This window comes from Sciurus vulgaris (assembly GCF_902686455.1).
Source record: "Sciurus vulgaris genome assembly, chromosome: 6".
NCBI classification, from domain to species: Eukaryota; Metazoa; Chordata; class Mammalia; order Rodentia; family Sciuridae; genus Sciurus; species Sciurus vulgaris.
In genome coordinates, this window is record NC_136466.1 from 102,256,066 (window position 1) to 102,269,169 (window position 13,104).

General features: G+C 36.1%; 1 protein-coding gene across 4 annotated transcripts in view; it reads left to right on the plus strand.

Moving 5' to 3' along the window:
* Window positions 1-13,104, plus strand: part of HAPLN1 (hyaluronan and proteoglycan link protein 1) — an 81,286-nt gene that overhangs the window by 42,333 nt on the left and 25,849 nt on the right. For 2 of the 4 annotated variants that reach the window (XM_079145641.1, XM_079145644.1), the window contains exon 2: window positions 8,837-8,962. In XM_079145641.1, the coding sequence (XP_079001767.1) occupies window positions 8,863-8,962 (100 nt within the window). In that variant the 5' untranslated portion in view covers window positions 8,837-8,862. Of the gene's footprint in view, window positions 1-8,155; window positions 8,241-8,774; window positions 8,963-13,104 lie in introns of those variants that run through there. The other 2 variants (XM_079145643.1, XM_079145642.1) reach the window with 2 other exon arrangements.

Consider the following 13,104-nt stretch of genomic DNA (forward strand, 5'->3'; position numbering starts at 1 on the left):
AAAAACAAATAAACCACTGCTGAACACATTTTAAAAAAAAACTGATTATTAAAACTCCTGAACTGTTTAAAGCAAGTTCTGATGTGCCAATGAGCAGTTGGAGCAAATGCACTTTAAGTAAGGAGTTGCTGAGTTTGCCTAAATTCTCAATATTTTCTAAGAGAGCTAGCATAAAGTCAGCCAAAAACAATAAGTGAATTGAATTGCTTCTTAAACAAGCATTATTGATATTATTACTTTAAAACTCTATAAACTTATTGTTCAGGAGGACAGTCCTCACATGCCCTGTAAGAAGAATGAAGAGTCTGATATTGCCACTAAGAAAAAAATTAAGGATAGTAACATGGTTGTAAGGCTTTAACATCAACTCTATCAATTGACCACTAAAAACTTGACCCTGAAGCAGCTGAATGACTTCTTCCAGGTTCATACAACCAGAAACTCGCAGACCAAAGAATGAAACTAAAATTTGCCTTTTCTTCATTACACCTACACCATATCTCCCCACATCCCTGAGATAGCCCACTTTACATGTTACTGTTTTCCCCATGTTAACTATCAAACAATTTAGTAAACATTCTAAATGTAGGGAAAAGAGAAGAGTTGAAATGAAGACTAGATTGGTAAGATGCAGAGGAGATAAATGGAAATACAGAAAAATAAAAGAAAAATAAGAGGATGGATAGAAAGTTGAAAACTTTAGCGGGTATTTTAGGACAATTTCAAAACACAAGGGAGGAAAAGAAAAATGATCCATAAATTTAAAACATGCCACTTTCTGACAGTCATTAGTATCCTAAATTCAATGTTAAATATTTTATTGCATGGTGCATGGTACAAATTGATGACTCACTAAGATATCTGAAATTCTACATTAGAAAAATTATGGTAAATTATGGAACTATCTCTGAATAAGTGATGCTCATAAAATAGGCATTTTTAAAATGGTTTGCACTAAACCTTAAGCCGTTCCCACATAGGTGAGTAAGGTATACTTAGATCTTCTTTAGCAAAACTGCAGGCAGTGACATGACCAGTAACAGTACATTGAAATGTGTGTCATTATATTGGTCAAGAACACTGGTATAGATTTCTCAAATAAAAAATTTAAAAATTGAATAATCTACAGATACCATGTCCTTTTTGTCCTTTTCTGTGCCTGCCCCTGAATCCTTTTCTTCCATATGCTGCCAGAACTTTGCAAGGAAAACTTGATGTTAAACTATAAAGCAGATCTTGCTCTTAGAGATAACCACGTTCAGAAGCTAATTCTTGGATCTGGAAATTGTCGTTTAGTATTCATTTTCTGTTGCATTTTACTTCCTCAAACTTCATGTGACAAACACTCACCATTCATTATTCCTTTACTACTTCTTTATTACCCTTCCTCTTTTTTGTGTGTACTCTTCTCTTCCTCTTTAATTCTCCTCTCTTAATAGCATTCCACACCTTTTTCCTGTTTTCCATTCCATTCCTTTCCACTATCCACCCCTTAACAATGAGCCTGTAAGGATGGTCCTGTTGGCTTCAGAGAATACCAGTGAGCCCAGCATGATGCTTGTTTTTTTTCGCCTTTTATTTATTTATTTTTTTAATTTATTTTTATTGTAAATAAATGGGATATATGTTGTTTCTGTTTGTACATGGAGTAACAGCATACCATTTGCATATTCATACATTTACATAGAGCAATGATGTTTGATTCATTCCGTTATTTTTTTCTTTCCCCCCACCCCTCCCACCTCTCTTTTCCCTCTATACAGTCCCTCCATCCTCCATTCCTGCCCCCCTTCCACCCCCCCATTACGTGTTATCGTCCACTTATCAGTGAGATCATTCGCCTTTTGGGTTTTTGAGATTGGCTTATCTCACTTAACACGATATTCTCCAATTTCATCCATTTGCCTGCAAATGCCATAATTTTATTATTATTTATAGATGAGTAATATTCCATTGTGTATATATACCACAGTTTCTATCCATTCATCAATTGAAGGGCACCTAGGTTGGTTCCATAGTCTGGCTATTGTGAATTGAGCAGCTATGAACATTGATGTGGCTGTATCTCTGTAGTATGCTGATTTTAAGTCCTTTGGGTATAAGCCCGGGAGTGGGATAGCTGGGTCAAATGGTAGGTCCATTCCAAGTTTTCTAAGGAATCTCCACACTGCTTTCCAGAGTGGCCAGCATGATGCTTTGAAGGAAATCAGTCATCAGATGTGCTAAAACTGTCAAAACTCCTGAGCAAGTATGAGAAGTTTCTAAGATTGTTTCCATAAAATAATAGTTGCTTCAAATTTGCAGAAAATATATAAAGGCAGATAATCCTTTTTAATGCAAAAGTTTAATTTTTAAATTGTTACTCATTTTTTTGGGAAGAAAATCTTTCTCAAAGAATTACACAATTATACATTTTTACCTTCAATCACCTTAAACTTCTTTTTTTTTTTAATGGTACTGGGGATTGAAACCAGTGGCACTTAACCACTGAGCCACATCCACAACCCTTTTTATATTTTATTTTGAGACAGGGTCTTGCTAAGTTTCTTAGGGCCTTGCTAAGCTGCTGGGGCTGGCTTTGAACTTGCTGTCCTCCTGCCTCAGCCTCCCAAGCCACTGGAATTAAATGTGTACACTACTGCACCCGGCTATTAAATTTTACTTAAATGAATATAGTAACACTAAGAATTTGTTAAGAAAAAAAAAAAGAAAGGAAAATACCCACTCATATGCCTGCTAATTTAAGAAAATGAGTATATATTACTTTCTCCTGCATTTTGAGATAATATTTTTTTATTTTTTTTTTTAAATTTTGCATTGTGGGAAAAAAGAAAAGGAGAGAGGGGGAGAGAGAGAGAGAATGAATATAGGTGCAGCATTATTTCCAGAAACTGGGAACTCAGAAGTTCAACTCCACATGCAAGATGAATACCTGGTGATGTCAAAGCATAGACCAGTGACTCCTAAATTAAAATAAGGATGGGGTGGGGCTTGTTAATCACTGATGCTGAGACCCAACCCTGAGTTTCTGATTTAATATATCTAGGATGATGCCCAAGAATATACACTTCTGTCAAGTTCCCAGATGTTTTTTGCTGCTGCTCTGGGTACTGCACTAATTTTATTTTACTCTTCAGCTCAGTTGAAATAGTGGACATTCACCTGCCCCTGAGATGGAGACAGCTGATGTTTCCATTTTTGTTAACGTATATCCACGTAAATAAATTGGTCATGGTTTGAGGTAGGCCAAATCAATTTGATGAAAACAGCTTAGCTGTGTAGTCTTTATACTTTTTCAAGAACACTTCTCAACCCAGGGAAATTTGTTATCATTCCTATTTTGTAGGTAGAGAAATTGAAAGCTGGAGTACAATTCAAATTTTTCCCTCCTGGGCTCTCACTTTTTCCAGTTTACCATGTTGACAAAGAGCAAACCAAGGGCAAGGAAGCAAGAGACTGGCCATGGCCAGACTACAGGGCCTCCATGCCAAGGTCTGAGGCTGGGCAGCCAACTCAGGACAACAGGAAAGCTGATTTCACTACCAGGGCTTTCATGCAGCTATGCAACATGGCAGGGGAAATGCTGTATTCACCTTGAAGCTTAACACGCTCTCCTGGAGGACAACTGTCATTGCATAATTGAGCAAAGCTTTTTGTTTGTTCATCTGTTTGGCTTCTCTCTTGAGTTTTGGGAATATTCCAAACAGTTCTGCATTCCCTGTCACTATATGCAGTATGTCCTGGGGCTTAGGTAAATTTCTTATTAACCTTATCAACATTAGTAATTGTCCCTCTTTACATTGAAGAATCCAAATACATCACTAGTCTGAGTCCATTAGCCAATGTTCTAACTTCTAGATTTCTCCCTACAAAGCCAAAAGAAAAAACAAAATCAACTGTCCCTAATAGAGCATATGGTTTCTCCTTTGCATAGCAGGGGAGGGCAATGAGGATTTAAAAAAAAAAAAAAAAAACAAACCTACAATCTCAAAAGTCTACTATATAGAATCCCATGCAACAAAGACCATTTTAACAACTAAAAAACAAAACAGGTTATTTCAGAAAAAAAAGAGCAATGTTTTTGAATTGAGTTAATTTAACCTAATGAAAATGCTTTCACAGTCCCTATTTTATTTGATAATTTTGTTTCACTGCAATATTCACCAGTATTTGAAAAGAACTGATCTTCCTTCTTCTCCCTCTAACTAGATAAGACTTAAATGATATAACAGAGAAAAAGAGTCAGTCTATTTTAAAATAATTCTGTAGAACAAAATGCTATGGTTTCTTTTCTCATTCAACTTCCAGCAACTTTTGCATTGATTCTCATAGTTTTTTAACCAAATTTTGCATACTAAATTGATGAGGGGTTATTTTATTATATCTTGGGTGAAGAAAAAAGTAAACTTTCAATCCTCTTCATAGAACAGTATGTTCGTCTAACAGTATGAACAGTAACTTCTAAACAGTATGAACACCCCTCAGTTTGGGCTCCTGTATTATTTTTAACGATTTCTCCCAAGTGCAATTTGCTACTCAGCCCTCTCCTGCACACAGACACAGTTCCAGGGGGTGGCACATAGTGAGGGAAGCTTTCAGACTTCATCTCAAACTTCCTATGGGTAAAAGGACTATACTCCCCACCCAACAAGAGAGGCCCCAGGAGAGCCACTCCAGCTTGCATGAAGAGCCTCAGAAGAGTTGTGATGTGTGGAGAAAGTTAACAGCATTCCTTGGGGCACACAGTGCACCAATAAAGGCGGTGAGTGTGCAATCCCTAGGATCAGACCGCATGGACTCCCAACTCCTCACGCTCATGCTGGGTACTTTACCACTCTTGAGATTCCATTTCCAGAACTATAAAATGTTTATAACAACATTCTTACCTCAATTGAGTTGTTCTAAGTAATAAAAATTAAGTAGGTGAAGCTTTAAGGACAGTGCCCAGCATGTGATTGTACCTCAGGAATCATAGAGTGTTACTCTTGGCCACAGAAAATAGTATGCACTCCTCCCACTTCATTTTATTTCCTTGTAACCTAATGTAAGAATTTTAAATAGGTACCTAAGGCATAACATTTAACCACTTTAGTGTTAGACTCTTGGTATTGGTTTATCTGTATATCGAACTGTTAGACTTGTACTTTTGGGAGGGTATCTCGCTTCTAAAATAGTAGTTTGATTATCACCAAAGTCAAACTGTAAAGGTACATTCTTATCATCTGTCTTTGAGCATAGACATTTCAATTTGGACTCATTTTGAAGATGGGTGCATCTCCATAGCAGCAAAACATTGTAGACTATAAAAGGAGACCATCAATGTCTCCTTTTGTAGGTAAAGAACAGTGCTAATTCAAGGACTGGTAATAATAACTGGTTGTTTAAAAGTAGCCCCAATTTTATAAATTTTACTCATATTGAGAAATGAAATTTTTGTTCAACATACCTAGATATTCAGAGGATACATGATCACAAAAGGCAAATAAGCAGGACTGGGATGGATTCACTCATATGATCATCTGTGTTCAAGTTGTCTTCCATTGGAGACAAGCACAAAGATCACGGGCATAGTCCATGTCCTTAAGGGCCTCAGTCTGATGTGCAGCACCTTCTGAGGTACTTGCAGTTTGCTCATCCACCCCAAGATTTTGTTCCTGAAGTTTGCTTTGCTGGTTTGCTGTCTTTTGGTGGGACAGTTGCTGTGCATGTCAGGGCAAAAGTGACAATGTCCACTTTCTCCTCCTCGGGTTACATTAATGTTAGTGAAGGGTACTCAAAAGTGTTCATTAGATATGCCTCCATATTAATCAGAAATCACTACCAATGTGCAATATCTTCAGCTTGTTCACAGATGGTGTGTGTGTGTGTTTGTGTGTGTGTGTGTGTATCATACACGTGAGCCACCAGGGCAATGTTCATGGCACCAGGCACTAGGGAATTATCATAAATGAGTCAGGGAACAATCATGACAAGAAAAGTGCTGACTTTTCATATATGTCTTTTTTTTTTTTTTTTAAGTTTATATTCACATAAAACACCGGGTTTGAATCCCCCGCGCCTCGGAAAACAACATGGTGGCTTCAAAATATGTCTTTGTACTATATTCACATATAACAGAAATCAAAGTTTTAAGATCATAGTAGTTTTAAGATTAAAAGCCTGAACAAAAAAAGGCCACAACAACAAAATAACAAATTAAATGCCTATTGGAAAAATGAGCACCTCTCAAAAAAGGTGTATTTTTACATAAGGTCAAACCTTGCCTCTTACTAGATATATGACCTTCAGTAAGATAACTATCAAGAAATGGAAATAGCCAGGTGCAATGGTACATGCCTGTAATTCCACAGCTCAGGAGGCTGAGGCAGAAGGATTTGCAAGTTCAAAGCCAGCCTCAGCAACAGTGAGGTGCTAAACAACTCAGCAATACCTTGTCTCTAAATAAAATACAAAATAGGGCTGGGGATGTGGTTGAGTACCCCTGAGTTCAATCCCCAGTACCCATCCCCACAAAAAAGAAGGAAATAATTGCCTCATAATATTGTCATAATGGTATGAGCCATTGTATGCAAAATACTTAATGTAAGACTTGACATATAGTAGACCTCCATTAAAAGGAAACAGCTGTTGTTATTATTATCCTCTAGGCCCCCTCCCCCAAACACGTACATAACTCGCATGATGTTTGTATTTCAGATTGGGGCTATTACACAGCCTGAAAACCTTAACTCAGTAGAATAAACTTTCATTGGCATAAGTTTGGGTACTGTGGTATGGAATTAAAGGAAACATGGATTTGAACGTAATTTATTTTAGGTAAAACTGAACGAGGGGCTTGGAATGTAATTTGGTGGTCAGATGCACAATTCTACCGTATGTGTACAATTCCTTACAAATTAAGCTGCAGTTGACCAGAGTAATGTGAAAATTAATCTAGCATTTTCTCTTCCTTTATTTACCTGGACCTCTTGCCTGGAATGTCTCCTTTTTTTCACCTGTTGAAACTATATGCTCCTTTTATACACTCTCACAACTCCTTCTCTGATTCCTGAGACAATTGAAGAACACATCTCATTTCTGGGGCTGTTTGCCCACTGTTTCCTGTTTGTGAATATAATTACCCAAATTATGTTACAAATTTTAAAAAGTCACTTTTGTTATACTTGTGCACCCAAAGCACAATTCTGGACTGCAAACAGAATTGTTTGTTATTATTATTATTATTTTTAATAATAGTCCTAAGGACAAAATTCAATGGCCACAAATATCATCATTTCATAAAAACATTCAGAGGAACAAGCAAGTGAACATCTGAAAATAAGATGAGTAAATAAGATAGAATTTTGAAGACAACACACTTGGTTTCCCGGACAGATAAGGTGCATAATTTGCTCATCCACCATCTTCTTTGTGTGACATAATGGAGAAAAAGAAACACAGCAATGTGAAAGACCGAGTCCACGAGCATCAGAGCAATGCAGATTTTTTGGCAGTGTGGGGGTGGGGGTTGCAGAGAGGCATATTTTCAGTCCCAGGAGGGACTCAGGGAAGTATTGTGAGTAAAGGCATGAGGCTCTGGAGGACAGCTTGCTTGCAAGGACCTCCAGGAACAGACGCGGAGCTCTTTAATAAGTATTCCAGGGAGTCCAAGCTTTCCTGGAAAAAACAAATTAGAGTGAGAAGCCAGTACTGTGCAATTTCAGTTTTAAAAATAGCCAGTATTGTTAAGACTGCTGTGTGCATGAGAGAAAAAGAAAGACCTTGTTAATATTTGCCTCAGCTTTCTACATTATAACAGAGAAGCTACACTGAAATCCTTGCTTGACAAATACTGCAAAGGTCATGAGATTTCTATTGCTTGGAATTATTTTTGAGCCTTACAATGACAAAGTTGTTGGGGAATAAGGAGTTTGTCTTTTTTTATCAAATCAGTCTTTGGATAAAGGACAGGCAAGTGATGGCTCTGTCTCTTTCACTTAGGACCAGAGTTGTCCCTCCCTGTCTGTTTCGGCTCTTTATTTGCCTGATTGCCCTACGAGCCTGGCAGAGATGTTCCCTGCAGCCGTGGCTCTGCTGACTGCAGAGACCCTACCTGGCACTCTAAGTTGGTGCGTCAGCATTTTAGGTTGGAATGAATGAAAAATCAATCAGGATGACTGCAGTGGTAGCATGCACAACTCTAACCTAGTTTGTCCATAATTTTCAACTATTCACCATAGACACAAGCAGTGTTTAAGATGGTAAGTGAATCTGTAACAAACGTGCTGTTTTCTGCTTAATCAGTTGTGCGTGGGTTTCCCCCCCTCCCACCTTTGTTTATTTAGAACAAGCAAATATAACCTGCTTAGGAAGTCACATGTAAAATGAATGTCGATGTCAAGTTTCATGCAAATATTTTTTATTTGCTCTGCTTAAGATTGAGTTCCTAATTAGATGGGTGATAAATATTCATATATAGATGTATCAAATTACTGTTTTATGAACTTATACTCTAAATTCAGAGGGTTAAATTACTTAAGTCTATAATGTCCTTGTCACATCTTTTTGTAACTTACTCTAACTATGTCAAAACTCTAGTGTTTTAAATTTCTAGATATACAATTCTGCAAAGATAGAGTTAAACACTATTTGGACTCTGGCTGCCTAGGGGGAACTGGAATTTTTCAAAGCTGCTGTCTTCAGCTCTCAAAGACAGCTACAGTAACTTTCTGAACAGATTGGGTTAAATATTTTTACAGACCCATTCTATGATGATAAGGCGGTAATAAGTTGTGCAGTGCAACACTCCAAAGGGTTCCAAATCTCACCAGCCTCTTTGTATGTGATGCTCTCACAGTGAGGAAGATCTTTTGGGCTATAAAGATGAAGAGTCTACTTCTTCTGGTGCTGATTTCAATCTGCTGGGCTGATCACCATTCGGACAACTATACTCTGGATCATAGCAGAGTTATCCACATCCAAGGTAAGAAAACACAGGATCTCCTATGAAAGTCAAGTCAATTTCATGTTACTTATAGTTGAGAAGCTAGGTTAGTGCTTCTCAATCTTAGTTCTGCAGCACTGACTTTTCCTTTCCCTTTCTGTTAATTGGTGAACAATGTTGAGCTCTGCTTTTGAATGCTATTGCATTACAGAAGAGTTAAGACTTGGGGACAATTAAAGTTGAACTGCTTAAGCATGTCAAACTGCAGTGAGTTGATACAGTCAACTTCAAGGCTTTTAGTGCAGTTGCTATCGTCAAGTAGAATACGGGGCATAAAGTTCATTTAAATGCAAGGTGGAGGGAAGAAATAGGAAGTGAAACTTGGGATGTAAGGTCATTCTGTTACAGTAACTGTTTAATCTTTAAGAGAATCATTGTAAATAATGTGAAAATCAAAGAAGCTCTGGGTTCTGTAAAAAGTAGCTTACCATATCATAGTCTCGTTCACTAAAGCTTTAGTTTGCATAGACCAGTATATTGGTCCTGCATGTTTCCGTTGAGCTCAGCTGAATTCTCAGCCTGAGAGCTGTAGTAAGATTTGAGGCTGCAGTACAATGCAGCTCTCTCTTCAGTCCCAGCTTCAGATGAGGGACTTCCTGCATTAAGAAAGCTCACAGACTTATGCAATAAGAAGACAGTTCAAGAAGCTGTAGCTGAATAATTAAAATAAGAATTACCAAATTTAATTGTTTGAACATAGGATGGCACTAATTTTAGATAAACTCAGTTTGGGGACTAGAAACATTACAAGTTTGCTAAGAGACATAAAACACCAAGTTATATTGTCAAGGTCAAAATTATAGTCCTAGAAAATTGCACTTGCTGTTGAAAAGTATGACCTGGTGAAGGTCAAATGACAGTGTAAATCGTGCTAGAAGTATTTTCCTGTATGTTATGAGTACCAAAGTAGAATTTCAAATTTGTCTATGTATAGCTGTTTTAGACCCATAACTTTCAGTTTTGTTTGCCTCTTATAATTTTGTTTTTCAGTATTGAGCCCTAAAAAGAAATTATATAATTATAAATTTTACTCTGCAAGCTGCTGACTCAGCTATTTCACACACACACACACACACACACACACACACACACACACACACACACATATATACACACACACACACATCACATATATATGTGTATACATATACACACACACACATATATATATATATATATATATATATATAAAACCTATACATATAAAGCCATTTCCCAGAGATATAAGATTCTTGTACCTAGACATTACTGATAAGAAATAATATTATTTTAGCATCTAGTCACAGATTTCAATTCAGCTATAATAATACCTAATTATTAATAATAGTTTTAAATCCAATGTAAAATAAACTTTATATTTGCACAACTATGAATTCAAGTCATTAGTAGATACCAAAGTTATATTATAAACTTTGTACAAACCATTTAGTCTCCATTGTGACCCAGTGTGTGAAGATTTCTATTTAAAAATGTACTAACATTTTAATGATTACTCCTGTAAAACAGATTAAAATTTCATCAGCAGAGAAAACTTCTCCTGGTCTTCTCATTCCCATCTACTTGAAATTTACTGCAAAGGGGTTTCTGACCCAAGGCCTCAAAATTATCCAGATGATTTGCATACACTGTCCAATTTTTTTTCCAAAACCTTGATAGTCCACTTCATTTTAATTGTAAATTCATATTCTTAGAAAGTGTAGGCTTGCCTTGGAGGTTTGCTCAGAGCTTTCAAGTGATAGAACTGCAAAGCCTATATTTGCTTGTGGAAATTAATTCTGAAATGTTGCTTGGGTCACAGGATTATGAGGTTATATCCATGTCAGGATTCATTTTGAAATCACTCCAAATACTTGTTCTTATTACTTTTTCCCAGTAAATTTTTTCCCTTTATTGCAGTATTTAAATTGAAATTTCAAATTCCCTAGTCCTTCAGAGAAACTCTTTCCAAATAGTCTGCCATAATTTAATTTGTCTTTCACACTACAAAAGTAAACCATATAGCCCAGTAGAGAATCAATAAGCAAATAACCTTTATTAGGTTCCTGAAGTACTAAATTATTTTCTCATATTTAATTTCTCAAACAAAGCCCAGAAGGAATTAAGGGAACTGAAGCTCTCACAGAGTTGTATAAGAATTTGCAATCCAATAATTAAATTAGTCATCTGAATCTCAAATTCCTGAATGTACTGATAAGCAGTATGCTCTTTTCTTAGAGGGAGAAAATTATTCAAAATTCACATTACTGTAAAAACACCTTTTCTCTATCTCATTTTTTCATTATATTTCTATTTTTGTACTCTAACTTCCTTGGGCCTACCTAAATAATAATGTGGGAATAGTGCACACTCTTGACTGATTGATACAAATGCTCAACAGTTTAGTAATATATTCTTGAGTCTCATGTGTAATAATTACCTAATTACTTCTCCCAAGGATTTCTCACAGTCATGTTTTAGGATATTCTATAGAGATGGAAGCACACAAATGTTTAATCTGGATTTAGGGAAAAAAAGAAAGAAAAAAAGTAAAAAATGGCAGATAGTTAGAGAAGCACATGGCAAGAGTAGACCCTTGGGCAGTGTTTCTAATGAAAAACACTTTTCTGAAATGAATAAAACAAAATCTTCTAGTTCCTCTGGAGAAGGTGTACTTTAGACAAAATTCTGTATGTGCTAATTTATTCTCTTTGGTGTTTTTTTTATTGAATTCATTTGATTAAACAAGAAAACAAACAACTTGTCCATAGAGTGTGCTAACAACAATCTGCTTATATCTTTTTAGCTTACAGACTGGGAGTGTAGCTCAGTGGTAAAGCACTTATCTACCATGCATGAGGCCCTGGGTACCATCCACAGTACAAAAAAAAAAAAAAAAACTATCAGTTTTTGTCTCATATATGTCCTCCATGTAGAGTGTAGTAATGTTCTCATATTCTTCTACAGGAACCCATTTTCCTGTAATATTGTCCCTATAATATTCTCAAATGGATTATATTCCTCATATTATGATAGGCCTAGTCAATCTTTAAGTCAACTGAAACTTAAGATCATTAGGAACATAGAGTACCATATCAGAAGAACAGTATTTTAAATGTTTGGATCAGGTCCAACAATTCTTTGGATAGACTTTTGAGTGCTAATAGAATTTCAGAGATGATGAATATATTTTCTAAAATACAACTTTTAAGAAGATATTTACAGACAGTAAAGATATTTTATGACCTTTGCCACAGGCAAAGTAATTATGGTTATACCGAACACATACATACACTTGACCTTACCAAGGTCATAATGTCCATGCTTCCCACATCTAGTGTTTAAGCACAGGTCTTTATGATAACTTCAAGAGTCTTTCCTTACTGCTACTTTCCTTACCTGCTTTTCAACTTCAGAAAATTTACTTAACCTCTTCAAGTCTCAGTCACCTCACCTGTACAATGATATAATCACGGTTTATACCACACAGTTTTGTGAAAATTAAATGAGTTAATATATGCAAAAGTGTTTGGCACAGGTCTGGCAGAGAGTAAGCTCCCAGAAGAAGATAGCTATTATCATTATGTTTATTTCTTCCTCATTGTCATGGAAAACAGATTTTTAAAATAGATAAACGATCATGAATATTCATGGAAAACATTTTTATGCCTTTCAAAATACATTTGTTGGCAGAACCATATCATCACTTCAGTTCTGATAAACACTATATAAGTTGCCTTCTTTCTCTAATTTCACAATTTAAATTTTACCCCAACTTTATGTGATCAATTTTACTTTCCCTGTAGAAACTGAAAATTTCCAAACATATGTAATATTTTCCCTTAATGCAGTTACTATGTGAACACAGAGAAACTAAATTTTTACAGAAGAAAATCTCAAAACTGAAAATCATTTCCTTATATTTAATATTATTATTACCTTTCTCAAAACGATTATTTAAATAAAAAGAATTGTCAAAAGTTCACCTGTATAGTTAGAAAACAACAGTGTGTATCTAGAAGCCGGGCAGAAGTGGACACTTCCTCTGTGTGTCCCAGACCCACTCCCGCCCCAGCTTCACTTCACATGTGTTACTTTTTGCAAACTTGCCTCTCTCCTTCACCATCCTGGTGGTCTGCTTTGTA